At 37.1% G+C, this 18,690-nt stretch overlaps 1 protein-coding gene and 1 long non-coding RNA gene across 5 annotated transcripts in view; one reads left to right on the plus strand and one right to left on the minus strand.

Annotated features, from left to right (window-relative positions):
• Window positions 1–18,690, plus strand: part of LOC137208751 (uncharacterized) — a 108,304-nt gene that overhangs the window by 72,806 nt on the left and 16,808 nt on the right. For 2 of the 4 annotated variants that reach the window (XR_010935738.1, XR_010935739.1), the window contains exon 5: window positions 14,670–14,844. This is a non-coding gene — a long non-coding RNA (uncharacterized lncRNA). Of the gene's footprint in view, window positions 1–14,669; window positions 16,768–18,690 lie in introns of those variants that run through there. The other 2 variants (XR_010935737.1, XR_010935740.1) reach the window with 1 other exon arrangement.
• Window positions 10,645–18,690, minus strand: part of NHLRC2 (NHL repeat containing 2) — a 63,084-nt gene continuing 55,038 nt past the window's right edge. The window contains exon 11 of the mRNA XM_067709341.1: window positions 10,645–14,829. Within this exon, the coding sequence (XP_067565442.1) occupies window positions 14,573–14,829 (257 nt within the window). The 3' untranslated portion in view covers window positions 10,645–14,572. The remainder of the gene's footprint in view (window positions 14,830–18,690) is intronic.

Genomic DNA, 18,690 nt, shown 5'->3' on the forward strand with positions numbered 1-18,690 from the left:
ATAAATGTTGCTTCCTTTGCTGTATGCAATTGGGACAATTTACAGAGATAGTTATTTATAGATAGTTTTCACCAGTTATGATTCACTGGAGAGAGGGTCCTCAGAACTCCTCATGTGACATTCCAGAAGTATGCCTAATCTCCAGCATTAGTTTGCCTTTCCACAGAATGCGCTTTAAGTTTTGGCTTTATAACTTTAGGTGGCTGTGGACAGTTCAGGGAGGGCTGGTGAAAAACAGGAGACTAAGACAGACAACAGGGCTTCCCTGGTGGCACAGTGGTTGAGAGTCCGCCTGCCGATGCAGAGGACATGGGTTCGTGCCCCGGTCCGGGAGGATCCCACATGCCGCGGAGCGGCTGGGCCCGTGAGCCATGGCCGCTGAGCCTGCGCGTCCGGAGCCTGTGCTCCGCAACGGGAGAGGCCACAACGGTGAGAGGCCGCGTACTGCAAAAAAAAAAAAAAAAAAAAAAAGAGAAAGACAACATAGGAGGCATATATGTGGGGAATTAATATTGAATTGAAAAAAATGTTAAAATATGATATGATTAACTTTGAAAAGAGAAGGTTAAGGTTATGAAGAGCTTAGTACAAAGTGGAATGCTTATAAAGCAGAGCAAGACACATAGGTTACACACATAATCTCTTTGCAAGGTTGTTATATAATAGAACATCTTGCCCATAAAGGTTGCAGAATAGCATTTTAAAACAGACTGGATCCTTTACTTTAGGTGGTTGATTTCCTGAGTGACTAAAATGCAGCTTCCCCATCACCACATTCATTATGGTAGAATTTGACAGAGGTACTTTATTAACATAAATGATTAAAATAACATCAGTGTTGTACCTTTTACCTACAACACTGAGCCAGAGCGAAGCACCCACGAATATTTTAAAGTTTTTAATAGCAAAGTGCAATTAAACCGAATGAGGTTCTGGGCCACGCGGATGATTATTTTGTTCTTCCTCCAGAAAGCTAAACAAATAAAAGCAGCTGTCTTTCCTACTTGACTTTCCGCAAAAGGCTGAGTTGGGCTTGTTGCTCCCCAGACTGGGGCACAGGGTAAACAGCCTCGTTAGATCCCTGGCAATGCTTGGATTCTTAGGGCATGTCAGCTTCCTGAACATGGGTAAGCTATTGTTTTTCCCTTTCCAGGATGAGGAGATAAACCCTACTTCAAATATTTATCCTCCTTATCTTTTTTTTTTTTTTTTTGCGGTACACGGGCCTCTCACTGTTGTGGCCTCTCCTGCTGCGGAGCACAGGCTCCGGACGCGCAGGCTCAGTGGCCGTGGCTCACGGGCCCAGCCGCTCTGCAGCATGTGGGATCCTCCCGGACCGGGGCACGAACCCGTGTCCCCTGCATCTTTGGCAGGCGGACTCTCAACCACTGCGCCACCAGGGAAGCCTTATCCTCCTTATCTTGCTTACTCTAGCAAGGGACTTGGTTGTGGTGTCATTTCAAATGAAATGCCAAATATAGAACAATTTCAATTTAAAAAGATAGATATTATTTAATGAGATGCCTCTTTGCAAATTAAAATCTCAAAAATATTAGGGGAAATGCATGCTCTCATATGTTGGCAAGATTATAGAACTTGGCCTTTCTTTGGGATCCTCCCACTCTTCCAGTGGCAGTTCAGTAATTTCTTCAATAAGAGGAAGAAGTAGCAGGTATAGTGATACTATCTGACAGCTTATCTTAGCAACAGAAAATATACGGAACATATATTTAAATGGTAATTTGCAAAGTTTGGTTAAAATTACTACTTATTAAAGTTATGCTCTAAGATACTAGGATTTGACTTTGGGGTCAAAAAGGGAAAACTAGTAACTACAGGTGGTGAAATATATACACAAATTATACATACTAAATTATATATGTATGTCGTGATTATATACATATAGATATATAGATTTAGATAGTGATCAATATATATATTAATATATATTGAGTATTATAGAGTCCTAAGGCATAAAAGTGGTTTAAAGTTTATAGAGATGTCTTTAAGCTAAAAAGCTAAATTCTATCTGAGATAAAAGTCAACTTAAAGTGCTTTGATGAACAACAAAAGTACAGTACTCACTAATGTGAAAAAAATTCTCATCTTAGTTTCACTAAAACCTAGTGATTTAAAAGCTGATTTGAAGCAATCCTGTTTATTTATTTTGAGGGGTTATCCCCCTCTTGGAAAATAACTAGCTGCACTGACACATCCGTGGATGCTGACAAAGTGTTGTTTCACGTACTGAAAGGCAAACTCCAGACTGCAGGAGTTTGGAAATACATTTGCCTGTCATTTCAGTTATCCAGGTTCCTTGATTATATCTGCTCCTAGACAGTTGACAAGATAAGGACTGAGCACAAAATATCACCAATGTCGATGTATTCCACATGTCATGAAAAAAATCACATAATAAAGAGCAATATATTCTTTGGAAAGCGTTGAAGATCAAGGTCACAAGTCTGTAAAATAGCACAATTACTGTACGTTGGGCAGCCCATGATTTCCTGTAAACCTTCATTTTAATGGAGTTTAAAAATATCCTAAGTAAGGTTTTATATACATAAAGGATATTTAAAATATTTATTGTTGCATATTCATAAAGCAAAAAAGGGAGGGGATGAATATCCAATTTTTTTTTAACTCAAGATCCTTTTCTTTCTTTCATTTTCGGCTGCGTTGGGGCACGCGGGCTTTTCTCTAGTTGCAGAGAGCAGGGGCTACTCTTTGTTGCGATGCGTGGGCTTCTCATTGCAGCGGCTTCTCTTGTGGAGCACTGGCTCTAGGTGCATGGGCTTCAGTAGTTGTGGCACTCGGGTTCAATAGTTGTGGCTCGCGGGCTCTAGAGCGCCAGCTCGGTAGTTGTGGCGCATGGACTTAGTTGCTCCGAGGCATGTGGGATCTTCCCAGACCAGGGCTCAAACCCATGTCCCCTGCACTGGCAGGTGGATTCTTAACCACTGCGCCACCAGGGAAGCCCAAGATCCTTTTCTTAGTAAGAAGTTTCTTACTGCGTTAGGAGTTCAAAACGGCAATTGCATTAGGCAGAGATTGGATTTGCACAAAATTATAATAACAGAGTTACATTTGGTTACCTAAAAGTGTTTTAAATCATTTTCTGGGTCCTATTAAAAAAGCTGTGTATCTTTATAAACATACTGATATTTGAATTGGTTTATAGTGTTTCATTCTAAAAAATGTTATAAAGTCCTAAGGCATAAATAACAAATTATTATTTTGAAGTAAAACTAAACAAAAAGATTTTTTCCATATATATTCCAAATCACAGAATCTTAGAATGATTCAGAACTTGAGGTCATCTGGTTTCATTTCCCACCCACTGTGATAAATACTTGATCCAACTACCTTATAGCCTCTATTTGAAGACATTCATGGGCAGAGAACTCAGTGCTCTCTGTGGCATGAATGACTCAATGTTTGGAGCATGGACTAGTTGTTAGTCACTGGGCTAAGTGCTTTTCTAATATTATCAAAAAATAATTCTGTGAGGTATTAATATCCAGTTAGACAGATGAAGAAACAATGTTGGAGGTGAAGGAAGTAACTTGCTCAAGGCCATTCTGTTATTAAGTGACAGTGTCAGGTCAGCTGGAACAAAATTGGTGTTTTAGACATGACACTATGCTGTGTGACAAATTCACTCTCATTTTACATGAATTCTCTTTGCATATTCTAAGATAACCATCACAGGCTTTCCTCACTCCTACCCCCAAACAAACATTTTCTTTCTCATATTACTTCTCATTACCCTCTGGTTACCCTTACCGGGCCACCCACAAAGCTAGCAGTGCAATTGTGGGAAACAGAAGTAATCTTTTTCCCACTTTAATTTGCTCTAAAAAGTCAGAAATATTAATTTGCAAAAGTTCAAACAATACAAAAATATATCAGGTCAATAAATACTAGTCTTTCCCTATCCTCTGTATTTAACTATATAGTTATTAGGAATTTGTTGTGTCCTTCCAATTAGCTATTTCTTGTTTCTCTCTGTATATGCAGGCAGCCCTTGCTTTGAACAATTCTGATGTGCACAGTTTCAGTGAGTATAGTTTAACACCAGTTCCCCAACAACACAACTCCAGTTTCAGTTATCACAGTATATTAACTGTAATTACCTATGTACAAACCTCACTGCCAGCTCTTCAGTCCACAAATCACTATGTAATAACAGATGTGTCCCATGACCATGACTAATAATGTCACTTTCAAAGTCTGTTAGTGACTAGTCACTGTTCATGTTATTTAGTTCATGCACAGATAGATAGCAAATCATGCAGTTGTGTTGCCTTGTCTTCTAGTGATAGAGCCATGTGACATTTTACAAAAGTGGAAAATCGAAAGAGGGAATTGGCCTAAAAGACAAAAGGTACAGCAAAGAAATGAAAAGTGAAAACACTGGAAGTGAAATTTGAATGGAACGTAAATAGAGTTACAGAGGAAACAGCTGCCCATGGGAATGTTTGATGGACTCTAGGTACACAACCAGAGAAACTGAGTGAACTTATTAACATAAATGAGGAAAGTGGCTGTGATGAAAAGAATGACGATGTCTCAGAGGAAGTGACACTGGCAAAAAAAACCACTTCACATTAAAGGGACTCTTGGAGAATATAGCACAGTACTGAAAGCACAAAGATTAAAATGTTGGTAGCTCATCCAGACTTAGAAAGGAGTGTGACAATTTGCCAGGGCAGAGGAAAGGTACTTGCTCTATCTCATAAATTTATGATGGGAAGAAAGCAAACAATGTTCAAATACTCTTGATAAGTTTTCTTAACAAAGAAATGAAAACTTGAACTCTCAATATTTGTAATGTTTTAAATTACAGTGTGCTAAATATTAGTTTTATTTTAAAAAATTTCCCATACATTTATAACACTAAGAGTTTTTAATATTTTTAAAGGTCATGGAAAATACTACTTTCTCCCATTGATTATTAAGATTGCTTTGCAGTTTCAGCTTACATGCATGGTCTTTTTTAAAAAAAATTATTTATTTGGTTGTGTGGGGTCTTAGTTGCGGCACATGGTCTCCTTAGTTGTGGTATGTGAACTCTTAGTTGTGGCATGCATGTGGGATCTAGTTCCCTGACCAGGGATCGAACCCGGGCCCCCTGCATTGGGAACAGTCTTATCTGCTGCGCCACCGGGGAAGTCCCTGCATGGTCATTTTTATAATCTTGCATTACTGTACAAAGATTGTCTGTCATTTGTGTGTGTGTGCGTGTAAACAAGTATGCACCTGTATAGAACTAGTTTTTTTTTTTTTTTTAACTAGAAGTTGGTACCTTTTGACCCCCTTCACCCATTTCACCTATCCCTCACTTCCCAGCCACCAGTCTGTTCTCTTTATCTATGAGCTCAGTTTTTTGGCTTGTTTGTTTGGGTTTTTGTTCTTAGATGCACATGAAAGTGAGATAATACGGTATTTGTCTGTCTGACTTATTTTGCTTATCATAATGTCCTCAAGGTCCATCCATGTTGATGCAAATGGCAAGATTTCCTTTTTTATGGCTGAATAATATTTTGTGTATATACGTGTGTGTATATACACACTCGTATATACACGCACATATATCACATTTTCTTTATCCATTCGTCCATAAATGGACACAGGTTTTTTCCATATCTTGGCTCTTGTAAATGCTGCTGCAATGAACATGGGGGTGTATATATCTTATCAAGTTAGTGTTTTCATTTTCTTCAGATAAATACCGAGAAGTGGAATTACTAGGTCATATGGTAGGTCTATTTTTAATTTTTTTTAGGAAACTCCATACTGTTTTACATAATGGCTGCACCAATTTTAATGCATTCCCACCAACAGTGCACAAGGGTTCCCTTTTCTCCACATCCTTACCAACATTGTTTTTTTTTGTCTTTTTTGATTATATAGTTAAAAAAATAAAATAGGATATTTACATTAATTCTGTTGATGGACATTTAGGTTGTTTCCAGTTTTTCACTATTACAATTGCTGACACACTTTTGCGCACATATGCAAGTACTTGAACGAATCGATTTCTGTTAAGTACAACTACTGGGTCAAGACATTTATGCATTTAAAATTTTGATAGATATTGCCAAACAGCCCTTGAAAAAGATGTATAATTTATATTCCTTTAAACCATTACAAAAGTGCACATTTCCATGTGCCCTCACCAAGTCTTCTTAAATTTTGCCAATTTCATGGGCAAAAAGTCAGATCTATCAGCAAATCCTATTGGGCTTACCTCTACAATGTGTCAAGTTCTATCCACTTCTCCCATACTAACCCAATTCATAATCCACTCTTTATTGCTTGGGCTAATAGCTTCCTAACTGCTTCCTCTCTCCTGGCCCCATTCCTCATAATCCATTTTTCACACAGCAGCCACAGTGATCTTCAAAAACATAAACTAGATCACATGACTCCCTGTTTAACATTCCTTAATGGCTTCTAGCTGAACTTTGAAAACTCAGAATGCAAATCGCTCAAAATGTGGCTGCTGCCTACCCTCTGACATTGTCCCCATCCTCCTGACCCCCACCCAGTTCAGCAAGTTTGTGCCAGCCTGATTGCCTCTTGTTTTTTAATGGAATGCAGGTGCACAAAACTGTATTATCCATAACCCTTGGTTTTATCACTCTCAGTAAAAACTCCTGAGTCACTTAACACACAAGCTAGGCTGCTGATACAACTCACATCTAACGGTCACCCTCATCTCCCTGCCTCCCACCCAAACTACCTACCAGTCTTAATCTGGTAGTTATCATTTGTTTCTCCTTTTTGACAGAATTTTATCTATATGTATTCCTAAAATATTTTCAGTTGTTTAAAATGCTATAGAAAGAGTATCATGACTTACAGGATTCTAAGCAGTAAAATTATCTCATGATATACTTAAAACAGCACAAAAGAGAGAAACATGGCTTTAGAGGGAAAATATTTAATCTATTTCCTGAAAATAATGTACAAAGCTTTAGAAAAGCGGCATTAGGTTTCAGTGTACAGTATAAACAGATTCTTGTTTTCTATAATCACACATATTATACACTTCTTTTGAGTTGGTAACGAAGGCCACTGTGTACTCATTCCAACCATCTTCTGTTAACACATGCACTTGAAAGTCACTGAAAATAGACTTGAAATAAATGTAGAAACAGTGTTGTATAAAAATATATTACTCTATCTACATGACATGCTTAAAAATGCAGACCAAGTAAATTCTTTTAGAACTTGACCATATCTAGAAATATCAATAGATGACCCTGTAAATTGGATTTTCATTGCTTTCATTATTTTTGAAGAAAAAATAGATATAATCAAACCCTTGGAATGACAGAGATGAAGTTAGCACAGCAGACCAACTCTATTCTCAAAAATAAAATCACAAGTTTACACACAGAAGAAGGCAAGAGTCTGAGTTTTTAAAATCTGACAGATTTATGAAATGTTACAATTTGAGTGACTGTGTGTGTATATGTATGTGTGTGATATATTGATTTGTCCATAATCCACACATGAAGTAATGACAGCAGTTCAAACACTTCTAAACTGGCTCTCGATGTACCCTAACAGTGAACATTTCAAACTTTAAAAAAATATTAACCTATGTATAACATAATTAGAAACATACCTCCAAGTAGAGAGAAATTACTTCTGAAGTCATGTCGGGTACTGTTCTCCTCCTTTGGAAACTGACGTATTAGGAATTTTAGAAGAAAAATTTACCAGAGCAAAACCAATCTACTGTATCTGTTATTCTGGAACCATGTAGTTCCTCACTGAAACTTCTATAGAAACTACTATACTATTGTTTTCCAAAAGCGGGAAGCCTAAGGTGTGGAGAGGAAGTGGTCGTGTGTTTTTACAGGTAAATTTGGACGGTGAACATCAGAGGCACTCAGGGAAAACACATTCCAACTCCATACAAACACACACTTGTTAGTGTTTGAACAGTGTAACGAACACAACAGGTAGCCATCCTGCACGTGCTCACAGAATGAATATATTTCTGGTGGGATTAAGAATAATGACTACAACATCTAAAAATGGAAGATAGCTCCAAGGCTGAGCCCTTCTTCATTTTCAGAAAGGAACGTGTCTATTTTTACCCTTTGTTACCATAATTTATCAACTGTTTTGCCCTATATACCTTAACACATACTTTTCATGAGCATAGCGCACTAGTTAAAGAATAAAAAATACTGTTTAAACTGGTTCTATTCAAATCTGAGGGCTAATTTTTTTCCCCTCAGTATTATGAGGTCTCATTTCATTTTATTGCAAATGTAAATATGTAACCAAGTATATTAAAAGCAAAAGGTAGTAAATTCTGCTTGTCCATCTAACTCATAAAAAAATCTGACACTCTTGCTTAATTCTGTATTACTGAAAAACACCAGGTCTGCAAGTTGCTGCTTAAAGAGGAAGGAATTCATACCGTGCCCTGACATGTTACAGAAATACTTCTGAGTATATGGCTGTTAGGCGCTCCGCTGTGCTTGTTTAGTGCTTCTTAGTATATGGTTGTTGGTATAGGCCGGGAAGTAGATTTGGAAATACTTGCGATTCTTTCCTTTTGGTTGTGGGGCTTTCAACAGAACAAAATGTCCTTCGGTCCACTTGAGAGCAACATGCCAGTGAGGAAGAGGGACACACCAAACAAGGAATAACTGTAGCCGGACAAACATTCCACAAGTATCTAGGGTTCGTATTTTCCAACTCCAACCTTTGAAAAAAACTAAACCAAATCAGCACACTAAGAAATGGAGGGGATGCAGTCAGAGAAGCTGACCACGCTGCCTCCTGCTCTGCTTTTCCCAGGCTGTGGTCAGACCGGCAGCCTCGGCCCGAAGCAGCCAGGCTGACCTGCAGTCTAATAATATGTGAAAGGGCCAAGGTCTGCTGGTCACAGAACACACACAGGAGATCAGTCCAGGCTCTACCTCTTAACGCCATGCTTTCTATTACCCTATTGCAAGGAAATGGGGGGAAAGAAAGCAAACTTTTAATTATTCAGGACAAAATCATGACTTGTGGCTAGCGTGAATTCATTTAAAAAAAAACCATGTGCCACAGGAGTCGGAAGAGGAGGAAACCTTGGTGATTAACAGTGAATTCTAAAGTATGACGCTATCGTTACCTTTTCAAGTTGATGTACATTTCTTTAAGGGTTTCAGAAGTGGACTTTTATAACAATGTTAACAAATTATAATATTTAAATTAGCAAACGATTTAAATGAAAAACATCTGCATTCTTGTATTTAGATGACCATGAATCGTAATCAATGGTACGTAGCATTTTACTTCATACCTTTTAACAGTACCTAAAGCTGGAACGATAGGTTGACCTGGTGAAAACTTTACTATAATAGAATTGCAAATATCTGAGTCTTGCGGGGTGGGGTGAGGCCTACATACTTCAGTGCTATTTACGAATCAAGTAGGCAGATGACTTTGTGTTAACAGATTGGCCAAATATTACGTTTCTAGGGCTCACTTTGGTTATTAAAACGGTATTTTCTTAAATATGAATAAGCTTTTAAGGGTTTGAGAGTGTCCTGTGCTAAGAATTCTGTGAGAAGGTCTTACAATTACGTTCTGAAGACTAATTAAAATAGCACTTTTGGAACTAGAACTGAAAAGCTATTTAATTCTTTAATACATCCATCTGCTAAGAAAAACTGGATAATATCTGAATTTAAGAAAGAATGGTACATAAAATCTTCTGGGAAAAACAATTATACAGACTGTTCCAAACCCTGAAGGATAACTATGTATAATGAAAAGTCCCCAAAGCTAGTAAAATTAAACGGATTTACTTTACATTTCAGTCACCACTAGGATTTTTGGGGTTCTTTGTGTTGATTAGTTACTATATATAACTATGAAGATTTATGCTTAAAAAAAAAAAATTGAGAGACAGGCATCACAGCATGGTAGTTGAGTAGATGTACCCAGGCTTGGCCAGTCCTCAATGTGTGATCTCCATTACACTGGTGTAACTGCTTATAACTTCTGTATGTCTCAGTTTCTTCATCAGGGAAATAAGGAAAATAGTACCTCCCTCATAAGGTGGTTGTGAGGATTAAATCAGTTAATACACAGAAAGCACTCAGAAAAGTGTCAGGCACATAGTAAGCAATGAATAAATTTAGCTATTATTACTTTAAGTACTGCCAAAGGCTTAAGAAAGCATTCACAAAAGTAAGTACTCTTAATCCCAGTCTGTTTTCACTCTACATGTAGGAGTACAGCTAGGAATTAGGAGATCTGTATTCAAGTAAAAGGTCCATCACTCACTAGTCACCCTTAGTCATTCAACAAAACTGGCTGAGCAACTGCCCGCACCAGGCACCGCTCCAGCATCAGCCGTTATTCGGGGAGTGCTGATCTCGAGACACGTTGCCAACATTCTAAAGCTGCTTCCTCATCTGTAAAATGGACATAAGATCTACCTGTCTGATTCATAAGGTTATTCTGAAGCTCAAATGAGGCAAAATGCATGAAGGCACTTGGAAGATTTAGGAAAGCACCGTCAGAGTATGTTCCAGGAATGTGGTTTAGGGTATGTCTGGACCCTCTAAGGAAGTGTATTACTCAGTTCCAGGTCTTAAAAAAACAAAACTGTAGGTGTTTCTTTATAACAACGTTTATAAAACAGTACTATGTTTATTATAAAACTTTCTCTTCTTGAATTCCAACTCTGTGGAGAGTATTAAATACCAAACAGTTGATAGAGAAATTCGTTTCCTTTAGAAACTGTGGTTGCAAAGAAAATGTGAAGCCATGTGTTTATAGACATAAGTTATTATCATTATTATTAACTAAGCCAATAACTAGCAGTTTCATTTTTTACTAACTGCTATACAAACACTATTTCATTGAGTCCTTACAGCAACTCCATAAGGCAGGTATAGCAACCCCAGTTTATAGGGCAGAATCCAAGCGACTGCAAAGTCTGTGCTCATAAACGCTACGCTACATCACACGATAAAAACTCCAGCAGAAAAAGCCATAATCATTTCTGTCTCCACCATATCACATACTTAAGAGAAGTGGTAGATCAAAGAGCTCTAAACTGTGTTCTGATCTTTGGTAATAATAGTGACGTTAGAAAAGCTATTATAGAACAAGTCCTTACTGTTCAGTTCATTTTAAATCTTATCTTTAAAGCACATTCCCAGTTGGGTTTTTTTTTTTTTTTTTAAATAACCCATTGCTCAATTTAAAAAAAATTACGGAAAAGTAGAAAACAAAAATATTCACAAGTCCACCATTCATAGTCCGCCACTGACACAGTCCCTCTGCATATATATTTTTATGCAACTTGTGAGCTATGAACTTTAGTTTTTGATGACTGTTCTTAAACATGATGCCAAATATAATGGCTAGACTGTTTTTAATTGGCAGATATAAACTAATGCTAAATGTTGGGTAAGCAGAAAATTATATTACAGAGGTATGTATTATTAATGTCTTCGCAAATTTTCCAACTATGGAAAAACAAGCAGAGAATAACATTTCAGTGGTACTAGCTCCAAAGTATATTGGCCATGTGAGAAATTGAGTTGATCTTTGTATCTGCATAAGTATATATACACATACATATATATATATATATATATATATATATATATATATATACACTCATCTACCTATACTAAGCTTTTTTTGGCTGTTTTAAGATTTATAGGTTTCTGCAGACCTGATAACACTATAGCTAAATATATTATTAGAACAGTTAAGGAGAAAATTGTTTAGTCATTGAACTTTACCAAAGTTACGCTTTGGGTGATTAAACTGTAAAGCTTCCCCTGTGAAAAGGTTAAATATTTGCTTCAGACAGCATTTTCAAGATAAGCAAAATGCTTTTCAGAGCTATCAATCCTGACTACAAATTCAGAAAAGAAAATTCTACCGTTTGTGAAATGATATCATAACGAGTGGCAGAAAAAATGGTGACAAAGCAGAATAATTTAGGGCAAAGATCCCAGGTATCATGTCTAAGTGTATGTAACGCCACATTACTGGCACTTCGATTACAGTGACTAACACTAAAATCTTTTTTTAAACTATCACTGAACATAACTTTTGCTTTTCCTCATGCATAAATTAAAAAATATGCAGAAATCTTTATAGAAAACAAAGTCAGGAATCACAAAGTTTTTAAAAATAGACTTTCTAGTGCTTCCTCTTACATAAGAGATTTATGTTAGTCATAAACTCTAGGAACCTATTTATATTGCTTAATATGATTTACAAAAAATCATACCAATCCATATAAATAATACTTTGAATGTAGAAAACAATGCAGACTAGTGGCTGGCTAAGAATAAGAATGTTCAGTAAAACTGTACTTTGAAAGTCAAGAAGAGCATAAGCTTAATACTAACAGAAAACTGTCTAGATAAAGTGAACATCTAAAATATTTTTGGATTTTAGTGTATATGAAAATACATACAGTGTGTATATTTGTGTATAATACTGAAAAAACAGTTATCAGGCATTCCTGAATTAGCAATTTAAAACGGTATATACTTCTTTCAGAGAGTGAAATTATTGTCCTTAAATAGGAAAAAATTAAGCCAACCTATCCTGTCCAACTGGAAATGAGAACTATAATAATAAAATGAGATTAAAAAATTACCATGGCCTATTCTCCATAAAAGAGCAAATTAATGTTATATATCCTTTTATTACAGAACATATTTTTTTTATGGAGAGAAAAGGTTTATGCGGTACTTATATATAATTTTAAACAGAATTCCTTTTAACTTTACATTTATAATACTTCTCTTTAAAAATATCTTTAGCAGGCTACAAATTAAATGAAAGTCATGATCTATGCATTTCCTTACTTCAGATTTAGGTAACTTGCATAAAAGAAGTGAATAGTATGTTCAAAACTATAGTTCAAAAAAATATAAAGATATGGGCAGATGATCATGCTTAAAAATTACACTTCAAATTGAGCACTGGTTTTGAAGGGAGAAGGCATATTATGCTATATTGTCTATAAATATTTACTGAATAAATATGATTCTCCTGTTTTTAAAAATCTTATAAGCTGACTAAACCACAAACATGTTGAATCAGTTTTAGTAAAAACAAGCAGAGGCTTTTAAAATAGTTATAAAGAGAAATTATGATTAAAAAAAACCTTTCAATATCTTCTGGTGACTATTTCTTTTAAGGTTAAAAAAAACCCCACCAAAAAAGTGTCATCAAATCACTGTATGTTTCAGCCTTAATATTTTAAAGTAATATATTAAGATATACTATACATATTAATAGCATGAAAGTACTTCACATTGAAATTTTCATTTTGAAGCCTTGACAGTAATTTTTAAAAACATCACAATAAATGATCATAATTTAAATTCTGAATATGGGAACCAAAAAAACCCCCAAACCCAACAACATCTGCATTTAACGCTTCAACTGAAATGTAAACTTCTAAGACAACATACATACCCATTTGCATCAGATTCAGTGTCACAGTTCTTTAAGTGGTATCACAGACAGTAATGTGTCCCAAAGTCCCTTTCTCCTCGAAAGTCATAACATTTCTGTGGATTCATCCGTTATTTGGTAAGACTGTTCATTCAGAAAAAAGTTAAAGGAGTGAGCCTGTATGTCCTTAGAGACTCTAACTTTTAGAAATATAGAAATATATTTTCTGTATATTGAAACATACAGAATATTTAACATACCATTAATAATGGTATGTTAAAATAGCAAATAATTTAAAATAGACTGAATAAATATATCTCAAATGAGAAAATCGCAGAAGAGAACAAAGAACATTTTTACCACCTAGGTACTCTTTAAGCTGCTACTGTGATGAAAAGACGTTTTTGGGGGCCTAAAACAGAACTTGCACCTTGAATGGCAGGCGTCCTTATAATATGTGGACTGGATCTTAACTCTGTTTAAAGTTATTGTGCAATTTACACATTCAGATGTGCTGCTTGATAAATGTAAAAAAGTTAGTTAAAATATTTGGTATCGGGGCTTCCCTGGTGGCGCAGTAGTTGGGAGTCCGCCTGCCGATGCAGGGGACACGGGTTCGTGCCCCGGTCCGGGAAGATCCCACATACCGCGGAGCGGCTGGGCCCGTGAGCCACGGCCGCTGAGCCTGCGCGTCCAGAGCCTGTGCTCCTCAACTGGAGAGGCCACAACAGTGAGAGGCCCGCGTACCGCAAAAAAGAAAAAAAAAAAAAAAAAAATTTGGTATCATTATTGTTATCAGTATTCACTGCAAATTATCTCATGATAATATTCTGTCCTATAATGTGGACTTAGGTCTTGTGCCAAATAGCAGCACAGATTACAGGATCATGGTTCAAATCATGGTCAATGACTTAGCTGGTACACAGTGAGAAGGAAGGAATTTGTCTATAATAAATAAATAAGGAGCCTAGCTTTATTTTAGTATCAGTTGCTAGAACTCAACAATGGGTTTCTGGGTACCCAGAGGCAGAAATAAAGTTTCTTTTCATAAATTACACAGTGATGGTGGGGATGGAGAACAGGAGGCACTGGGATGCTAGCCAGCTTGCTAAAATATATACTTGAGTTCTACTGGAGGTATGTAGTCTTGTTGTGTATCGGTTATTTGTAAAGGCTGACTGAACAAAATTCCCTTCATCATACAGGCACTGCTGTCTGCACTACAGTAATAAAGAAATACGCTGATAGAGAGAACGGCTTCGAGTGATAAACAATCCCCAGGGATCTGCAGTGAGATTGTTGGTTGACTGGAAATGCTCTCTATCTCTCCAGATGGTATCTGTCCTTGAAGAAGCCATTCATTGCCTAGAAAATAAAAAGGTAAATTATTAAGACTGCATAAGAAGTCAAGTAGGAAATTGGACAGACCTTACGAACACCAGATTCATTCAATCAACAAATATTTACTGAAAGCCTCTAAGTGCCAGGCATTGTGCTCTGTGTGGAGGATACAAAGTAAGATAGAAGAAGTTCCTCGTCTAATCATGTTGATGTCAAATTAAAATTCTTCCTTTGAACACTGTAAAATAAATTATAAAGTTATTTCTATTGAAATCCAGATGAATACTGCCAATATGGTTATAGATTTAAAATGTGATTATGGAATTTAAAATGAAAACTATTAATAAGTTCTAGAAATAAACATAGGATACTTCAGAAAATAGATCATTTTTACCAGATAAGTGTCTAGAAATATAATATGCAAACTACAAAATAATCCAGGGAATACAAATGTATGTATAACTCTGCAGTGACTTTCAAGACGATGAATTATTGAATATCCAAAGGTGGTAATAAAAAAAAGCCACTGATTTTTTTAGAAACAAGTAACACTGAATACATTATTCCAAGGGACTCAATGTAGAAAACGAATAGACTTTGTCTACCTCATTTTAACACACAAAACTCCTCTGAGACTTAAATACATAGATTATCTATGTAACAAAAGTCTAAAAAACCACTAAAAATCATTAAGTCTTCTAGTATTAAAGTTTTTAAAATGTTTTTATTCACCCAGTGCCTTCTCTCAGAAGGAACATATGCGTCATATTGAGGAAGTGCATACTTAGGCTGACACTCAGCATTAGCTAATTAAGAGCCATCACTTGGGAAATGCAGGACCTGCTTTCCTGCCATCTTAAATAGAATACATTGAACGTAATCTAACGATTTAATGACAACTCGGGGCCATCTGTACAAAAACTGGACCATCTACTGAGTAGTGATGAAATTCTATGTCTACTTTTTAGCTTTTCTCTCTTTTGACCTCAGGATGAGTCAACAGACTAGAGCACCTGCCTCTACTGGTCCTCTTCATCTCTCCTTTAGTTTATTGCTTCTAATATTCTGTTGATTGAAAAATTAAATCTGAGATACATATATCAAATAAGAGTAAGGAGAATGTGAAAGGCTGAGAATCTAAGGAGTTAAGTGCAGAGCTTTTAAACAATTAAAATTCTCTGGCCTTTTTGCTTGCTTCTGGACTGAAGAATATGTTTTATTTTAATGTTTGATTTTGTTAGATAGCAGGCTAGCGGGGGAACTTCTTATGTTAAATAAAAACAGGAAAATAGTAAATTACACTATCTTAATGTCCAATTCTAGAAATAAAACAGTGTTTCTCTAGATAATTTTTGGACACATCACGTGTATCTAAAATAGACAGCTAAAAATAGCTAAGAACTTTCTCTTTAGATCACTTCACTTTCCTTTAATACTATCCATGTTTTGTACTCCAATAACTTGATACTAATTAACTTGTGTATTTGACAGGGTTAAAATAAACATGTTAATTTACCAGTATCCTATTAAAAAAATACTCTGTTAATTTAATTTTTCTGTGTGCGGTTAAAGAGCAGTTATCTCCAAATGATGCAATGCTTTCAGACTAATGGACACAGGCAGGACAGTTAAACTGGCAGTTGAGGACTTGCTCTGAACATACAGAGGACTGCGGAATGAATGGCCAGGGTTTGAGTTCTCTTCTGCCCAAACATCCTCCTCTAGTACTGCACGGGTCAGCCCTCTCCTTTGTGGGGAGTAGATGGGGGTTATTTCCCCACAGGCTCAGTCAGTCACTCCAGAGCCAGCAAACTAACTCAGCAGTTCCTTCCGGCAGATCTCTCTGTTCTCTTGGTGTGGATACCAAGTGGGCAGTTGCAGGACAGTAGCTGCTGCTCTGAGAAGGTACCAAGGTAAGAAGGCATAAAGCCTGGATCTGGGTGATGTACAAAAGAAAAGTGTGTGAGAGGGCCTGAGACAGGAGGAGTCGGGCAGCAAATTCAAAACTGAGTGAGAACCTGTGAAAGAGCACGGGAGGCTAGGACACAGCAAGATCACTAGGGACGGGAACTTACTACTGTTCACTTTCAAATTGTTGCCTACTCTCTTAGAGATGTTGGAAAGCACTGCTAGAAGACAAGCAGTACACTGATTACTTATAAGTTCATGAAATAAGTTCACACTGTGATTCAAACACACACCCAAATCTTTACATAATTTACAGTAACTGAATACTTTCAAGAATAGACTCAAACAGGAAATGTTCTGAGATTAAGAGATCACAAATTAGTGACTGAGGACAAAGGCTCTGCCTGGACTCTAATCATAGTAATTCATCTGTATTTAATTACACATCCTCCTCCAACAATGTTTTTTCTTCTACTTGAATGGCATACTTTTAAGCAATGGCTTTGGCATTCTTGTAGCAAGAAAGTTAATGGGGCTCCAATTCTACCTTTGGAATCCCTAGAGGAGAAAACACAGCTTCAGGCTTAATAACTGCTAAGTCAAGTCCTAATGATACTACTGAAATAAAATGAACAGCAACTGAAAGCTCTAAAGCGTTTGACAGACGCTATCTGGAAAAGTGAAAGATAATAATAAAACCACCAAAGAACTGAATTTGTGTCAAGTTAATTCAGTTCAAAGCAAGAATATATTAAAAAAATCAAACTCCAGGGAAAAATCAATTTAATTCTTTAGAAGAGAATCTGAGATTTAGTGGTATAGTGGTAATCATAATTAATACTGGATCAGGACCCCAGAGACCTGCTGATTAAACTGCTTAGCCAATACCTACACTTCTGCTCCCTTGTGCCTCACCTTGGCTGGAGACAAACAGCCTCCACGTGGACTAGCCTAACTTTCAATTCATGACAGCCAGCCTCAAACACAGCCTCCCGGCCGTTCAGCAATCACACTGTATTTCCCTCATGCAGTCACCCTCCCACCTTCCTGACCCTCTTCTTTTTTCAAACCGCCAAAACCTCCCCCACCACCTCTCACTCCCACTCTCAGCTGATAGCTGTGCTTCCCAATAATTAAGAAAACAGAAGCATGCAGAAGAGTGCTTCCACAAGCATCCACTTCAGTTACCCATCTAGATCTCTGGGTCGCACACCGGGCCCTCCCTCCTTACCGTGGAAATGAGGTCCACATTCTTGGCGAAGGCCAGCCTGCCACCTCTCCTATCCTCCTATCCTTTAGGGTACCCCGCAACACAGACCATCAGTCCTTTCCTCTACTGATCTTTGCCATCAATATAACAAACACACTGCTCGCTCAACTCCGTTTTCCCCTGAGGGCAAGTGCTCTCTTTTCCCTTATCTTTTTAGCTCAGCTCCTCTAAGAGCTATCTATATTTACTTTCTCCAGTTCCTCTCCTTCAGTTCTTTTTTAACCTGCTCTAATCAGGCACCTCCTCCATCACTCTGAAACGGCCCTGGTCGAGGACATCAATTAACTATAACACTGAATCAACGATCAATTCTTAGTCCTTATTTCACCTGATCTATCAATCGCGCTCAACACAGCTGATCCTTACGCTCCTTAAAACACCTGCTCCAGGAAACTACCCTCTCTCTTGGTTTTGCTTCTACTTGCTTATTCACTCTTCAGTCTTCCATGTGGGTCCCTACCTCCCTCCTTGATCTCTTTATGCTGCAGTGCTCTAGAACAGGGTCACCAAAGTATAGTCTGTGGACCGGTGCTGGTTCACAAACCATGGTGAGTTAAGTACAGAAACCGAGAGTGGGGTTTGGAAACTTTTGTAACATCCCAATGCATAACTGGTGGCTTTGAATTTTATGTCTTTAAAAAACTAACTTCGTTTTTAGGACTAATAACCCTAGAGCTAGTTTGAGATGGAGTAGCACAATGGAAAAG

This window comes from Pseudorca crassidens, chromosome 16 (assembly GCF_039906515.1).
Source record: "Pseudorca crassidens isolate mPseCra1 chromosome 16, mPseCra1.hap1, whole genome shotgun sequence".
NCBI classification, from domain to species: Eukaryota; Metazoa; Chordata; class Mammalia; order Artiodactyla; family Delphinidae; genus Pseudorca; species Pseudorca crassidens.